At 42.7% G+C, this 18,195-nt stretch overlaps 1 protein-coding gene across 1 annotated transcript in view; it reads right to left on the bottom strand.

Moving 5' to 3' along the window:
* Positions 1 to 297: 297 nt before the first annotated feature.
* The window catches only part of GPAT2 (glycerol-3-phosphate acyltransferase 2, mitochondrial), a 122,805-nt gene continuing 104,907 nt past the window's right edge, over positions 298 to 18,195 (bottom strand). The window contains exons 17-22 of the mRNA XM_030199593.1: positions 13,025 to 13,102; positions 10,535 to 10,666; positions 3,281 to 3,401; positions 2,766 to 2,831; positions 1,297 to 1,352; positions 298 to 867 (exon numbers count right to left, since the gene is read on the bottom strand). Of these exons, the coding sequence (XP_030055453.1) occupies positions 748 to 867; positions 1,297 to 1,352; positions 2,766 to 2,831; positions 3,281 to 3,401; positions 10,535 to 10,666; positions 13,025 to 13,102 (573 nt within the window). The 3' untranslated portion in view covers positions 298 to 747. The remainder of the gene's footprint in view (positions 868 to 1,296; positions 1,353 to 2,765; positions 2,832 to 3,280; positions 3,402 to 10,534; positions 10,667 to 13,024; positions 13,103 to 18,195) is intronic.

Consider the following 18,195-nt stretch of genomic DNA (forward strand, 5'->3'; position numbering starts at 1 on the left):
GAGCCAGTTGGTAACCTAACATCTCACAAACTACAAAATTTTCCACTCACAAACCCCCTCGTACAGATACAAAATTCAACTGTGCAAACTGGTTCAATCGGAAGTAAAATGTGTGTATTATGGGTAGTGTGTGCAGAATCAACTCTGTTTTGAGTGTGAACACCACAATGTAACTCAAAATGGCAAAGGATGCTTAGTTTATTCAGAACACAACAAACTGGACACAGAAATAAACACAATCATTTTCAAACCCAACACGACATGAAACAGTAAGCAATTTTCTTCTGTCCCTGTGATTCTTCCCCCATTTCCCTGGGATGTAGCTCCTCTATGTCTTTTCCCCAGAGATATCAGCACCCCCCCCCCCCCCCCCCCCAAAAAAAAAAAAATCCTTCTAGCCTCTCTATTCTTGTGATACCCTTCTCCCTCACCATCGAGCTCCCTCTATTTCCTTGTAGTTTGGCACATAAAAACAATTACAGACTCTGTTCCTGCTCCTTGATAATCTCTGTTTGGACAGCATTCACAAATACAACTGCACATCTATAACCTACCACTGGCTTTCTTATAAGGATTCATGCTTATGGTTCCCACATTTAAATCATCAGATACTGAACTTGTCTACTGCCCACAGACATGGGTGAACTGGCAACCAAGTATCAACCGGATCCCCAATGTCAGATTTCAGTCACTTTATCACTTCATGGAATGCTCCACTCCCAGACAGAATCTGAGGCCAACTGGGGATCAATCATCATAAATAAACTGCTGGATGAACTTCCTTAGAAGGACAAGGTTTTCTTCTGAAGAGAATGTCTCAGAGAGGTGCAGAGTCACTTTGGAATCATCTGTGCTCTCCTGAAGCACCTGAAAGAAAGAAAATGAGAGACTGGGCAGGATTAAAAATAGTGTGTGAGAGACAAAGAGTTGAATGAAATAAACCTAAAAAAGAAATGTGGGAAAGAATGGAAAGGAGAAGTATGAGAAGATAAGAAAAGACTCCAGTCAGTGGTGCTTTTCTGCCAGGTTGTTGACCTGGAGTTTTTGTTGTTGTTTTTTGGGGACTTTTTTTTTTTTGGGGTGGGGGGGGGGGGGGTTAACTCACTGCTGTTTCCCCATTGTGGCTGGAGTGGAAGTGAAACACCCCACTGGCCTTGATCCTCTGCCTTTTTATTTTTAAAAACTTGTCACTGGCCCAGGACTGCCAAAATCCATAAGGACAGGGCTCAAGGACCCCAACAAAGCTGCTCTACAAAACTTTGACACATCCAAGCTGGATGTGCAAGAGATACGTACCCTGAGTTCTTTGAATGTTCTCACTGCAACTGCAGCCAGACTCCTGTTCATACACTCTAAAAGAAGGGAAAAAAAAGACAAGACTTTTTTTTTTTGGGGGGGGGGGCATTTTCAGTCCCCACAGGCCTGCAAACCAGCTTTCTAAGGAAAAGATCACAAAAGAAGCAAAGTACATAACAACATAAAAATATCCATACTGGGTCAGACCAGTGATCCATCTAGCCCAGTATCCTGCTTCCAACAGTGGCCAATCCGGGTCACAACAGCCTGGCAAAAACCCAAATTTTAGCAACACTCCATGCTACCAATCCCAGGGCAAGCAGTGGCTTTCTCATGTCTATTCTCAATAGCAGACTATGAACTTTTCCTCCAGGAACTTGTCCAAACCTTTTTTAAAATCAGAGACGCTAACTGCTGTTACTGTATCCTCTGGCAGCAAGTTCCAGAGATTAACTATTTGTTGAGTGAAAAACTATTTCCTCCAATTTGTTTTAAAAGTATTTCCATGTAACTTCATTGAGTGTCTCCTAGTCCTTGTACTTAAGAGTAAAAATATCAATTCACTTACCCGTTCTACACAACTCAGGATTTTGTAGACCTCATATCTCCCCTCAGCCTTGTCTTATCCAAGCTGAAGAGCCCTAACTTCATTAGCCTTTCCTCATATGAGAGGAGGTCCATCCCTTTTATCATTTTGCAGGGTAAAATATGCATAGTGATTTTAAAATAAAATCCTGCATATAACTGTCCTAACTTTGACCTAAGCACCAGTGGCATTCCTAGGGGGGCTGACACCTGGGGCAGATCGCCGATGCGCCCCCCCCCCCCCCCTGGGTGCAGCGTGACTCCTCCCCCCCCCCGGCGAAAGGACACACCCCTGCGAAAGAACCCCCTCCCCGGTGCACGCCACTTTGGGGGGGGGGGGGGGTGCCGCGCGCGCCTGTCCTTTGTTCGTTCCATGCTCCCTCTGCCCCGGAACAGGAAGTAACCTGTTCCAGGGCAGAGGGAGCATGGAACGAACGAAGGACAGGCACACGCGGCACCCCCCCCCCCCCCCAGCGGCGTGCACCCGGGGTGGACCGCCCCCACCCCCCTTGGTACGCCACTGCTGAGCACCATCCTTTTCCTCCCATATATCCAGGGATGGGGAGGGCAAGTTTCAAGGTATTTATTTTTTTACATTTACCTGCAAAAACCTGAAAATGAGCCCCCCATTTTTACATATTACCTTGGTGCACATTCTATACTCCTGATAATTGCCACTCCATCATATGCACAGCTCAGATCACTATACACAATGTACTCCGTCAAGCACTTCATCCCTCAGCCAAACACACACAAGAACATATCTCTGTAAACACACTTATTTCCTCCAGTTCCCCTTCCCAGCTCAATCACATGCAGCGAACATCTCACTTCATACACTGTACTAACACAACTGTCTCCACTCAATTTCACACATGACTCACCATAGGAACCATCTATTCTTGCCATCTTCTGCAAAAACAGTTTCAGCTGTTCCTCATATTCTGCCTCTGGGAGATAAAACAAGGAAAACTACTGAGTCATATGCAAACATGCTTTCCCTCTTATCTCCATCCCCCACCCAGAAAACAGAAAAGGTCCCCCCCCCCCCACCCCCCCGATTACCCTACTTCTCCCATCCCAAAACACAACAGGTCTTACCTTTTTTTCTCCATTCCCCACCGAAGAAACATGTCGTCATCTCGTTTCTCTTTCCATCCTGGACATTCCTCATCTCACGTGCTTAGCCGGGAATCGTCTCAACTTCTCTCCATCCCCTACCCCCACACTTTACATGCCTCATCTTCCTCTTCCACCCAGGGCAGATGCTCTCTCCACACCTCAGTACCATACTAAATGATGGCAGAAGATAAAAATGCCCTATGCAATCTGCCTATATCTGTCTACTTTGGGTAGATGTGCATATATACTGAAATATATAAACACCCTTGGGACACACCTGTTCCATACGAGACTGATTCATTCAGAAAAGCTGCAGTTCTTGCATATATTTTCAGGATGGGTCTCAAAAGATGGCACAGGAATGAAAAGAAGTCAGGGCAACTCTCTGTCTCACCCACCTGCGGAGTAAAGGGAAACAGATGAAGCTGAGGACAGAAGACAAAAAAAAAACAAGGAAAAATCCTAGAAGAGGGAAACAGCAAGAGACACACATGAAGGAAAAACAAACATAAAGAGAAACACTCATGAAAAAGATAAGAAAGAAAAAGACAGACAATAGTGAAGAACAAGCGAGGCATGAATACTGAAAAGAGCCTAGAGATTACAGCAGCAGGAGGAGAACCATGGAAGCCAGAGTTCAAATCCTTTTTCTCCCAGCAACACTTCTTGTGACTGGGCATGCCATTTCACCTTCCATTTCCTCATGTATCACTTCGATTGTAAGTCTACTTATGCAGGGAAATAAGTCACGTGTATGTGTATATAACTTGCCTTAAGCTTGGATATGGAAAGGCAAAGTAATTAAACTCCAAATCAATATGGCTGGGCAAGAGCTAGTATGCATTAAATCTGGGGGAAATGTTCTCCAGCTATTGTCTGCATTAGGCCACAATTAGGATAGAGTGGCTAATTATGGGCCCCACACAGAAGGATATAAAGAGCTGGGAAAGATGTAAAGAAGGGTAACTAATAAATGTACTGATAAGATTTTATTTATGACACTTATATCTTGCATTAGCCCGAGTAGAACTCAGGTTCAATGTGGCTTACGTAACAATTAGAAAAGCATGAACATGTTCAAAATATATTAACAGAAAGTAAAATACATCATATAATGTTAGGCCAGTAAAACTTGAGTTAGGAACAGATGTAATTAAATATTAAGGGCTTCTTTTACAAAGTCTCGCCAGTGATTCCCGTGCAGCAAATGAAAGGAAGCCCATAGGAACTGAATGGGCTTCCTCTCATTTGCCACACCGAGAATCGGTAGCAAGGCTTTATAAAAGAGTCCCATAGTTATTTAAGATGAAGGGATAATTATGAAGAAATATTCAAATTCTGTCTCTTTTTAGAAAGAAAATGCTGAGAGGGTGCAGGTAAAACTGTGAAATTGTTTATGCCCAGAATAACTAAGAAAACGAGGGAGTGACTTATTGGAATCTGAAAGATCTTGGGTTCATGATTTCATAGTGTGATTATGGTGTGGAATGTAGCTCCACAGTCAAAACCAAGAAGTAGGGGTGGTCCAAGAAGTCCAGTCAGCCGAGGGTTGATTGTAGTCACTTTATTTGCACCAAATACATGTATGTGACCCGACATGGGACCGTGTTTCTACGGTTCTACCTCTGCCTTAGGGGTTAAAAAAAACTACATGCAAAAATAAACACACATTAAAAAGGATAAAAGTATTAAAAAACACAACATTAAGACACAAACAATGTAACAATAACAAACAGTGTAAAACTACTGTAATAAAAATATATAAGAAAGTAATAAATAATAAACTTTGATGGCAACCAAAATATAAAAATATAAGAAAGTAATAATAAACTCGGATGGTAACCAATGTTCCATGTAAGAACAAGTAATATGGAATGTAGCTCCACAGAAAGATATTCATAACTACATCTTTAAGAGGAGACAATGGATTTGAAAATATCAAGATGAGCAATTTTACTATTACTTTTATCATTTTTTTATTTTACATTTACATATTTAACAAATGTTTCAGCAATCTCTCTACTTAAGATTACAAGAAAAAAATAAAAAATTATATTCAGAAAAGAAGTACTTAAGCTTTGTCCACAATTTGGATCCAAGAACAAGGGAAAAAAAACTACAAAGTAAAGAAATCATCAATAGAGCAGTGGGCAAATTGACACACACACTGCCGATATACAGCTAATCAATTTTTGGGTGTGGCCAGGGCATCCCTAGTGCCTTCTTTAGAATTAAATTCTATTCGTTTTTTTAGGGTCAAAGAAAACATAATTAGTTGAATTCAAAGTCACTAAACACCTGCAAGGAAATTTCAAAACAAAGGAACCACCAACATTAAGAACTCTGGATTTAATAGCCAGAAATTCAGATCTTCTTTTCTGTGTTTCCCTTGCTAAGTCTGGGAAAACCTGTATTTTAGACCCTAAAAAAACTGCATTCATGACGAAATACATGCAGAAAATATTATTTTTGTCCGGCTCTAAGGCAAATATCACTAGAAGGGTTGTCCTTTCCGTTATTACTTCCAGAGAACTTTCCAGGAATTCAGTCAGATTTAAATCAGGTTGAGACCTCTCAGACACTGATCTGGAAGTTCCTGTAATATACTGGGCTCTGACAATAGGCGGATAGCCTTCTGAGGGAATTCCCAATATATCCCCAAAATATTTCTTCAGCATGTCAAGGGCTGGTATGAGAGGAGATTTTGGGAAATTTAAAAATCGTAAATTATTTTTCCTCCTCTGGTTTTCCAAGTATGCAAGTTTACGCACTTGAAACTCTCTGTCCCTGACAACTGAAGTAGCAAAGTTCGGCAAATGCACAACCTCAGCTTCTAGTGAGGTAATTGTTTCCAAATGCTTATCGGTTTGGCTAGACAGAGTTTGGCACATCTGTTAGATAACTGAAGAAGGGAGGAATTCACCCCCTGTATCGCATCCCATAATGATTCCATAGTTACTACAGCCAGTTTCACTATACCTCCATTTTCTCTAGAAGCAACATCCCGGGGAGCAGGAGAAGAGAGCAAAAAACTTTGACTCTCTTCAGTTGACAACCTTCCCGGGGTCGATACCGCGATGGGTCCTCCACTCACAGGGAAGACTGACTCCTCTCGGGCGCTTCTCCACGCTGTAACCCTGTCAACATGTAGTTAATTCCTGGTCTTGGAGGAGCTGCGTCTGGTTGTGGGCTTAGTGAAACGCCCTCTACGCTGCGGTCTGCCTCCGAGGTTGCGGATTCCGTCGAGGCGTGTGTCCTCTGTCCCAGCGTATGGACTCCAAAATTCTCCAGGGTGGATTGTCTGGTGGTTGGGGCTTCCACCAAGCCAGGGGAGGTAGGTGTCTTGGGTTTCCCCTTCCTTTTCCCCATTTCCAGCACGGGGAAAGTTTCCAAAAACAACTCCACTCACTGGTGTTCAGGAGCTCTACCACGCCATGTCTGCTCGAATCGCCATCTTGGATCTTTCTACTTTTATCATTCTTATAGATGCACACACCACTACACAGATACTCATCGCCTGAAATGTAGATGCCACATTCCCATGAGTGTCAACTTGAGCACAATATCCAATGTAAAGCATGTTAACTAGTGAAATTCCTTAGGAAGCAGAATAAGGAAGCTGCAGAGCCTTTGAAAAGCATATTTTATTGGTAGATCATAAATAAAGTTCTAACCATCTCTAAGAAACAGCAAAGTAGGGAAGATAACTTAATGCAGAGTAGAAGATATTGCAACCAATTTAGACAAAAACTGCAGACAGCCACTTCCAGAAGCAAAGAGTTTCCTTCAGTCAGTTAAAGAACTAGGATGCAGGTCTACAATCACAAAGACGAAAACATGCAGGCCACAGAAAAAGGGAAACAAAGCACTCCAGAATTCACCAAAAAAAAAAAAAGGTGAGAGAAAAAAGGTTGCTACTAGCGACTTTCTTCTGTATGGAACAGATGATCCTGTATACACACAATTGCTATCTAGGGAAGTCTGCTGCCTGCCAGGGACTCAAATCCAAGACATACCATAACAGAAAGGTTGGCAAATTTCATCAAGGTCCCTTATACTACCCCACATTGTTCATTCATGTAATATGGGCACCAACCGTACCACAAGTGTTGACTCACAAGCATATCTGGAAGGGCTACACGAGACTGGGAGTATGAGTGAAAGAAGCAGGGGGCCAGGAGGTGTTCTCATCAATCTTTCCAGGCAGGTGTAAAGGCATGGCAAGATATCCCTCCTGGAGATTAATGTATGACCACATGAACATAATAAGAAGGCTTCTGCTGCTTTCTTCACTTGAACCACTTGTACCACTGACTGATTCCAACTTCCAGCTCCTGGTAAATACTGTAACCATTCTTAGAACAGGTGGTATAGACACTAGGGTTCAGAAATGAAACTGCAGACCTATTAATAGCAACCTGTAACCTACCATTAAAATTGGCGATCGTACCAGAGGATTGGAGGATGGCCAATGTAAACACCTATTAAAAAAAAAAAAAGAGGATCTAGAGTGACATTGGTGCTAGGCAAAATGGTACAGGCCATTCTGAAAAACAAAATTACTGAACATGTAGATAAACATGACTTAATGGGTCAGAGCCAAGACGGATCTAGAGAAGTTTTGCCTTACCAATCCTGTTAGATTGTTTTGAAGAAGATAACATGTAGAAGGGTGAATTTGTTCAAAAAACATCATAAGGTGGCAGAAAGATGTTTTTCTCTCAAAACCATCCAAGTTGCAATTTTCGACACCCCGATTTTAGACATTTTGCACCACGGTTTGTCCAAAATACACTAACCCCCAAATTCTATACGAGTCACTAAAAATCACGGGTGCAAATTTCGGGTGTGCACATTTTAATGGAATGAGCCAATTAGTGCTAATTGGCTTAAGCAATTATTGGTTCTAACTGGTTTTAATTAGAATTTAAGCAGGTAAGTTTAGGTACAGGGGCGCAGCCATGGAAGGGTCATGGGCAGATTGGGGGCATTCCCCCAATTTATGCACATTGTTACAGAATAGGGGATCTGCGCCTAATTTAGTTGTGGGGATTTACACCAAGGTTTCATTGGTGTCAATGATCACGCCTAAATTTAGTCACGGTTTCTGCCTATTCTATAAATGGCCCCTAAATTTAAGCACCATTTATAAAATAGCATTAAATGTTATTTTTTGGCGCCATTTTTTTAGTAGCCATTTATAGAATTTAGTCCTAAATACCTACTGTACCAACATATAGGTGACACCTGCAATCTTAAGAGCCACTGTAGTGGTGTACAGTAAGGTACAGTAGGTATTTTTCTGCCTCTGGAGGGCTCACCATACAATAAGGGGGTTATGATGTGTACCTGGGACCTTTTATGTGAAGTTCACTGCAGTGCCCCTAGGTTGCCCCACTACTCTGCTGGGATGTATGTGTGGCCAAGTCTACTAAGAACAATGACCCCCAGACATCCCAATGGATGTTTTTTGGGTGTTTTTCTCTTGGGCGTTTTCCACTCACATCCCAATATTTCTAGGCCACAGGAAGTATCTTTGATTTCAGCTGAGGACACATCATTTCCTGTACCGCATGTTGCTTTTTGGCCTCACTTCGGCTCCCAGGGTTTTCACCAAGTATTTTGCAGTAGTCACAGCGTCACTATGCAGACTGGGAGTCCATGTGTTCCTCTATCTGGATGACTGGCTGGTGAAGAGTTATTGTCAGCCATCTTGGAGTCTCTACAACGGCCCTTGTTGTGGTCCTTGGTTTTAAGTTTAGAAGTCATCGATGCGACAAGCAGTCACAAAATGAGTGGAGAAGTAGACTAATGGTCAGTGCAGCGGACTTTGATCCTGGGCAACTGGGTTCAATTCCCACTGCAGCTCCTTGTGACTCTGGGCAAGTCACTTAACCCTCCACTGCCCCAGGTACACATAAGTACCTGTATATACTATGTAAACCTCTTTGAACGTAGTGCAAAAACCGCAGAAAGGCGGTATATCAAGTCCCATTTCCCTTTCCTTCCCCCAACAGTACGCTGGTTTAACATCCTGACCTGGTAAAACTCCAAGGGGGAAATTATACTGCAGCTAAGTAGCAGATTATTGCGGGGAAGGTCCAGACCTAAGTCAGGTCCATTACTGTAAAGTAGAAACAGTTTGGAACCACCATGACACTACCTCAATCAGGCTGTCCATCCAAAGTCAGAAGATGTGGGTTAAAGAAAGTCATTTCAAAGTAATCTTACGCGTCACAGTGACCTACAGAGGAATCTAGTTGATTGGGGAAAAAGGTTGACTATTCAACAATTTCAAGATTACTCCACAAACATGGCCTGTATAAGAGGGTGGAAAAAAAGAAGTTACTGCTAAAGAAAACCCATATGATGTACCAATAAAGCACTTGCAAATAGTTGGGGGGGTCATTGTATGCATGTAGGAAAAGGTTTTATGGTTTGATGAGACCAAAGTGGAACATTTTAGTCTAAATTAAAAAAAAACCTGTGTGACAAAATACAGCATCACCACCTTGCTAACACCATCTCTACAGTAAACCATGGTAGTAGCAACATTGTATTATGGGGATGTTTTACAGTGGGGACAGATGAAGTTCAAGGAAAAGATGAATGATATAAAGTAAAGGCAGATTCTGATGAAACCCTGTTACAGTTTGCCATAGAAGAATTACTTTTCAGCAAGATAATGATCCTAAGGACAACAAAGCAAAAGGAACAATGGAGTGGCTCGGGGAAAAAAAAAAGTGAATGTCCTTCATTAGCCCAATTAAAGCCAAGACCTGAATCCTGTAGAAAACCTGTGGCAAGACTTGAAGACTGTAGTCCAGACATAGTTCACAGTCACCCTAACAGCTTGAATCATTCTGCCAAAAAGAATGGGCGAAAACTACACCACTCGTGTAAAATTGGTACACACTTACACCCTAATTCTATATATGGCACTGAAAATTGCACGTGGAAATTTGGCCATGCACCCCTTAACAAATGAGCCAATTAGTGCCAATAATTGGGCTCTAATAATTATTGGTGGCAATTGGCATTAATTTAAATTTACATACACATCTTTAGGCGCTGGGATCCATTTATGCGTGGATCAGAAAAGGGAGGCACAGCCGTGGCAGGGGATGGGTGGATCAGGGGCATTCCTGCAATATGCGCACAGTGTTACAGAATAAGGGAGCTCCATGCCTAATTTAGGTGCAAAAATATACACCAGGTTTCAGTTGGTGTAAATCTTTGCGCCAAATGCTATTCTATAAACGGTACCCAACTGAGCACCATTTACAGAATAGCGCTTAGCAATAAGTTCTTAGTTCTGCCCGACTCTGGCCCTAGACCGCACTGGTACTAACCAAAGAGCACCATGGTGGATGGAGCTAATATTCAGCAGCACTCTCCATTTATGCGACACTGAATATTGACGCTTGGCCTGCTTAGCACAGTTTAAGCAGGCAGGGGCTTCTCCTGCCCACTTAAGCCACACTGAATATCGATCCCATACTTATTAGAGAAAGAGAAAAATGAGCTGTACTGTGAAGTGGCGTTTTCCAGTATCTTCGTTGTAATCACTGTCACTATCATCAAAATCATCCATTGCTTTCCACATCAGCTTCTCAGAGAAACGCCGTCTGCCAGCATCACAGGCTGGCACCCGACTGGAAACCTACACAGAGAGAAACAGACAGACACACAGGGAGAGAAATTAATGTAGAAGTAATGGTGACCATCCTACATGAGAAACTCATTAAAGAATTAGGCTTGTCTGTAAAATGGTGTGTAGAAAATTTGTTCATAAACAATTTTAAACCCTTTATCACAGAATGAAAATGAGAACTTTTTATGTCACTGCCTAAGTCACTCAAATTTTTTTAAACTTGTCACTGCATTATTATATAGCATACTATTAGAAAATATTTTCATCTTATTGATACTACCATTGCCTGGAATATCCAACATCCTCAGCTTTCGGAAATAAAAGCAGAGATTCTGATTTCATTGTTTAATGTCAAACAATGCCATTGTCACATTACATAAAACCTGCACCTGCTTCAAACTGGTGCCCACTACCACAATCCCCCTTCTGGCTTGAATTCTCAATTCAGTTAGTACCTAGGCTTAGCTGAAAATTCATCTAAGGATAAGCAGTTAAAATTAGCTAGTTATGTTCAGTAAGCAAATATTTGAACATCTTCCTCTCTGTTACTACTTTGGCAATAAATACAAGTTATTATGCCAAAGTTAGTTGAATATGAAAGATCAGAAAGGAAAACACACATACTCCTCCCCCTCCAAAAGGAGAGAGAGGGAGACATATATAGAGTGAATGGATGTGATAGTGGATGAAGGCTTCCAGGAGATGTGCCATGCTTCCTTCTTCAGTTTCCAGGGGCCTACTCCCTCCCTGTACTTTTAAGGGGCTGCAGCCTGACTAACCTACTGAAGAATGTTCACTATTTCAATCTGCCTCCATATATATATACACAACGAGAAGCAGGAGAGAGAAGGAAGCACATGCCCACACACACACGGCGACAAAACAGGTAGAAACAGGAGAGGAATACTAGAGAAGAAAGAAATTTAGAATGATGGGCAAGACAGTAGCGTAGCTACGGGTGGGCATGGGCTCACCCATTCTTGCCTCAGGCCCACCCAGTCTAGTGGCCCCCAAAACACCTCATTGGCAGTGCCTCACTCCTCTCTCACCTCCACTGGTGGACAGCATCTGCCTGTCTCTCTCTGAACCCCTGCCCCCGGTCTACCTCTAAGCCGTCACTGGCAGCGATTCCTGTAGGCTATCTGCATCACTCCTGCAAGCTTCCCTCTCCTGTGTCCCACCCTTGATGTCACTTCCTGTTTCTTCACAGGTGGGAACGCAGTAGAGGGAAGACTGCAGGTTGCCTATAGGAATTGCTGCTGGCAAAGAGGTAGACCAGAGGGGGGGGGGGTGTCAGAGTGAGATGCGCAAATCCCGGGGGGGGGGGGGGGGGGGGGGGGAGAAGATGCCGGGCTGCAGGCAAAGGAGGAGAAAGATGACTATGTGAGTAGGGGTAGAGGGGATGGATGGGAAGAAAGTGGGATAGATGGATTATATAGGGAAAGGTAAAAAAAAAAAGTATGTATGTAAGAGGTGGGGGGCGGGAAGGGCCCAAACAGGTTAACTCTGGACCCACCCGAAATGGCAGGTCTGGCTATGCTCCTGGGAAAAGATAGAGAAAATATGCAGACATATGAAAAGAGTACAGGGAAATGAGAAAACAAAGAGAAATACATCATAAAAGTGTCACAACAAACAGTGCAAGATTACAGAAGAAAAAAGGGATAATAGAACAAGTTTTGTAAGCAAAAAAAAGAGGATTATCAATCCAGTTATTCTTTACAGGTTTATGCACTTTTGTTTTCTCTTAAGGCCTTTAAGAGTTCCAGATTTAATTGGAACCTGTCTCAAAGCCTCTCTGGATTTATTTCAGTGGCCAGAGATCGACATACCATAGAATTTACATGAAGAGTAGCCTCTTTTTCTCACCAGCCTCAAACAATTTTGCATACAGAGAAGGAATACAGTGTAAGACAAAGCAAAGACAGACCGATATTCAAAACCCATGTGCCTAACTTGAAAAAAAAACAACAAAAAAAAAAGAGCATACACCCTGTAGAATAAATCCCATCAATGTACATCGAGTGGGACTGCATTATAAAACATGAGAACAAGGAGCTGCAGTATAAACAGAGATAGAAACATTCTTTTTAACAGCTAGGGGAAAATGACACTTTATATCTATCTTGGTTTTTTTTTCTTATTTATATTTTTATGCAAAATAATTTTTTGCTTCGTACAGCATGAGCTTTTCTTCCCAGGTCCTGACCCCTGTGGTAGTCCCCTGCATTTGGGTATATATTAATGCATAGAGGGTGTGGGGTTTAATGTATACACAGAGCAGGACTCCGACATGAAAAAAAAAAAGCATTTAAACTCCTGCCCAGGCTCAGGCTCCTTGGCAACACTAAGAAGCAGAGACAGTACCTCTTTCATGATGAGCAACCCATGTTGGATCATCGTATCCAGGACATCCTGGCAGAAAGCATAGGATGAACAACAGGGCTGAAAGAGAGCAGAGAAGTCAGAATTTGCATACCCCACATTAAATATCACAGAAAACACCAATAAGCATACAGCACAGAAAAGTCAGAACCCAAAATATCACACAACACTGCAGAGAAGCCCACAGAAATAGCGCCTTAAGAGAGACCACATAGGTTTACCAGCTCCCAGATCGACATCTAGCATTGTTTTGATACCACCACATCACAGCAATGCTAGACACTGATGAGCCCACACTATAATTAGGCCTGCACGGGCTCAATGAAAAGCAGGAAATGACAGCGATGTCAGTTGTGATGCTGTAGGACAGCCAGATGCAACAGCATTGATGGAAGGTGGGCCCCCAGTGGTCACACGCTTTCTGTGGCCATAATAATAGGGTCACACCCAGAGAATGTTTGATCAGCACTGCACTATACAATGCTCCAAATGCCTTGCTGTGGCCCTTGCTCTGTTTAGAGACCTTGCCATATTCACTCCCACTCTAAATCAGGAGCGTAGCCAGGCACCCAATTTTGGGTGGGCCTAGGCCCAAGATGGGTGGGCAGAAGAACTCTGCCCTGTCCCACAAGTGATTTGGTCTCTCTCTCGCCTGCATGCCATATGGTCTCTCAAACATTCCCCCCTCCCCCGCATACCTTTTAAATAGAAGATTTTCACTGGCAGCGAGAAGCAACTAATACACACTGCTCATGTTGGCCCCCACAGCCTTCCCTGATGCAACTTCCTGTTTCCACATAGGCGGGAATACATCAGAGAGAAGGCTATGGGGCCGGTGCGAGCAGTATGTATCAGTTGCTGCTCGCTGCAGAAAAAAATCTGCTGTTTACAAGGTATGCAGGAGGGACAGCTGTTGGGAGTTTTCAGCTGGTGGGGCTTGGGGATCCCTGCCAGCCACATCATAGGTGTGCTGCTACTGGGTGGGCCTGAGCCCAAAGTTGGTGGGCCTGGGCCATGCCACTGCTCTAAATTTTAGGCATGGTGGTAATTTCTAGTACATGCTGCAGAATTTACATTTTTAACACAAGTCCTTACAGCCATATTCAAAGAGGATAAAATAAAACACTGAAGGAAGAAAACAAAAAAATTGAGAGGTGATAACAGAAAGTAGCCAGCACATTACTGAAAGTCCTACTAACCAGCAGCAGCCAACTATCCTTAGTTGAAGGACTGCAAAAACAAAAAGCAATTTATTACTAGACAAAGTGGGAGTACGAGCTTTCAACCTTCAGATCGAGAGAAAATATTGCATAATAAAGAAGCTAGATAATGAAATGCACTTTGATGAGTAACTTCTGTTTCATTTGAGAAGGGGGTCAGTAAGGAGATTGCTTTGGAAAGACATCAAGGTTGTCTGAAGTGAATGTAAATAGGAAAACCAGTGTTTATAGCCCAATGAGTAATACTATTTTGAGCTTAGATGTGAAAGAGATGGGTAGTCAGTGTTGTTCTATGAGGACTGGAGAAATGTGGTCAAATTACTTGGCACCCTAGAACATTTCTACAGCAGTTTTGGATTAGTTGTAAGAAATGAATAGACAGCGTTTGCACACCAGTATAAAGAATTACAATAATCAAGGTGGTTTGACACCACAGCATGAATATGTCCAAAGGGAATTTACATTTAATACCTCTTTAAGATTTGCTCAGTTTGACCAAGACAGATTTTACTATATTAGCAATCTATATTTCCACAGCCACCCATGAGTCTAGAATGAACTACAGGGTAACTTCAGTCTACATCAAGACTTCAGTATGCGCCCTGTAGTTCTGGATAATAAGCTCTGAACCATCAATAATGGGGTGCCAATAACCAATTATCACTCATTAAAATTTGCACACGCATCTGGATGCGTGCTATTCTATAAGACACATATCAATACCAACACACTCAGCTCCCTACATACTAATTATTCACAAACAGTACCAGAAGATTGTTTATTGGATCAGTCAGAATCGCATGCTACCACCACATTGGCATTATACTTAAGGCAAATCATTGATCTGGGTGGGCATGTAATCTTTATCGATCCAACTTTGCAATTATATATATATATATTTTTGTATAAATTTTTCCATATATATATATGTGCTCATCTTCCTACAAAGAGAAACACAAAAATACTTAGCTCCATATAGGTTATCTTTTTCACCCCAGTGTTCCATTTGATAATCCAAAATCCATCAGGAGCCTTTTCTTATCCAATTAGTAAGGAGACTTTTCTTGCCGACACGAATTCATGTTTCGCAGAGGGCTGTATCAAGGTCTGTCTCCACACAAGTTCTCAATTTAAAATCTTTTAAACAAGCGACAATATCTTTAGGGCGATTCTGTCTCGGATTACCCAATGTCCGATGGGCTCTGACAAGGCCAATGGTAGCTGGTACAACTGAAGTAGATCCCTCCGAGAGCAGGACACCCGCTATTTGCTTGATTACCTTTTCACAGTCCATATACTACGGGCTCTCTGGCACTCCCCAAAAGCACAAGTTGGAGCGCCAGTTCTCCAAATCCTCAGTTTTATCAAGGAGATACCGGGTAGTATATTTGTGCACAGATATCTGTTAATCAATCGCCACCACATGCTCCTCTAGGCCCGTTTCCTCTTCCATGACATGTTTTCCTAGCTCGCAATCTTATTGCGCAAGTCTGCTCCCAGAGCTGCAAGTTTAGCTCGAACAGCCCGTAGATCAGATTTTATTTCTTGAACACAGGTACAAACAGCTTCCATCAGGTCCTCAGGCTCAGCCAATTGCGAAAGAGCTGCAGAGCAAGAAGAGGCTGCATGGCCAGGGGACAGAGGCATTCCATGATCTTCCTTGGGCTCAGATGAGGGCTGCGTCCTGCTGCTGGAATGCAAAATCTTGCAGATTTACTGCTTGGGATCGTGATACTGCCATCCCTGACCCCACTGCTTCAATATTAGTAGACCCCACCAAAATGCATCACACTAACCATACAGAGGACCGATGGGCTGCAGATGTTCTGTTGATGGTGTAGAGCTCTTTGTTCAAGTGGCCATCATCGCCGGTGACGTCACTTCCTCCCCAGAGTGCATTAACAGAAAAAGTTCCCAGACTGGAGAACCAGAAGGCTAAGAGGTCCAGCAGTTGGCCCCTGGAGTGTGACGAAGGAGCAGAGAACTGGATAAATTGCCAGGAAGCGAGAAAGTCACCAAGGCATTTTGTTTTTGCATCTCATAAATTATTTAAATGAAGGTGGACATCACCTACTAGCAACATATTTGCAAACTTGAGGCAAAAAATCCCCCTCAGAAGCTTGCCAACTACCAGGTGGACAATAGAAAAGGACAAAACATTTAGAATCAGATAATATATCACTAATTTTGCATGCAATAATTTCAAGGTTGGAAGAAGCATGGCTAGAAATTAATTCCACCCTGAAAAGAGACTTATAAATGATTGCTATCCCATCCCCTCTTTTACTAACTCAGTTAGCAATGGATCATCCAATGAGTGTAGCCAAGTTTCTGAGATCAATGCCAGACCAAGTTCTCCACTATCCATTCTTTTACAAGTACAGCTTTATTCACAACCGATCTAGAATTCACATAACCAACCAAGATCGGTTAAGTGAGAGACAAAAGCAGCATGACTGAACTATAAATTAACTAACTGGCGTCGAGCATGAGAAGGAGCTACAGTACAGGTCTGTAAAAATGAGTGTACACTGAGGAGGAGCTAGAAGATCCACACCAAACACCACTGGCTCATTCATAGAAAGAATCCCTACTAGTCCAGTAACCATGCCATCTGACTCCAACTCAATTTGTGATGATTGGGATAGTAAAAGGAACATCAGACGCATCAATTAAAGGGCCTATGAGCCCTACAAGTAAGAAGAAACAGCACATCCAGTTTACTATGAGCATCTGCAATGACATAAAAACAGCAACAAGCAGCCCTCCAACTGGGCCTTCCTCACCGAAAATGAAGACACCACAGACCTACCTCTTCCTAGAAGCCACTCCCAAAGTGACACTCAAAGGGACACCCCCTTCGGTGCAATGCCTGAGGCACAACGCCTCATAAGTCGTCTCTCAATTGTAAACGCTGTGCTCTGATGGCAGGGACTGCCAAAGTGGATTCAAACAATAATGGTGATGTTAAAGGCACAGTAAGTCAATTAAAAAGCCTTCCCAAGCAAAATGAAGCACAGCTAGGTGTCCAATAGCGCTAATACTAAAGATGCTTCAGAAGTTGTCTCTCAATTGTAAACGCTGTGCTCCGACGTCAGAAACCTAGGCAAACCTTCAGCCTTGCACCCGCCCATTCCCCACCCAATTTTTAGGCTCATTGCCTCCCCCCACCCACCCCAAATTCATGATCACCCCTCCTAAAATAATCTGGGTGAATGGGCAGTTTGAAAACTACCCATCCTCCCTAATGGCAAAAGTACCTCCTGTTTCCTGGAGTTTGTATCAGGACCTATTTTGCTTTGACTGTAGCTGCTCTTTGGTGCCCCCCCCCCCCCCCCCCCAGAAACTGCTGCCTGGGTGACTGCCTAGTCCTACCTAATGTTGGGCCAACCTTGGTTCCCCCTCCCCCATGACCTATGCCTAAGTAATAGCAGTCAGAATGGGGCCTGTAAACTGAACTGCCCCATCCTCCTGTTAGGATGGAAACCCAAGCACAGTACTTGTATTTGTAAGTACATACTGCAGAGGGCCCTGTGCTGTTACTATTGCTACCTATACCACCACTGTGGTAACCTGCTCTAAGCAATTCTAGGCAGCTTAAAAAATAACATATACAGTCAGGCCTTATGTGATGTACCTGTTATTACATGACTCCAACCTAAAGCAGACATAATCTGAAGAAAATTCACAATCACATCTTTAGAGGATAAGCAATCCATATGCAAACTGAAGTATCCTAGGACTATAGTATTACAAGGGGAAACACTACAAGATAAAAGTGAATCAATAAAAGGAGAACAATCAGAAAGGGAAAAGTGGATAAAAGAAGGGGGAATAGTGTTGACTTTAATGCTATTCTCACTTCTTAGGACTTTTAGTGCTGCAGTCATTTTCTGCTATATGTGAGCAATGCATTGTGTGTAATGTAGTCTC

This window comes from Microcaecilia unicolor, chromosome 4 (genome assembly GCF_901765095.1).
Source record: "Microcaecilia unicolor chromosome 4, aMicUni1.1, whole genome shotgun sequence".
Taxonomy (NCBI): domain Eukaryota; kingdom Metazoa; phylum Chordata; class Amphibia; order Gymnophiona; family Siphonopidae; genus Microcaecilia; species Microcaecilia unicolor.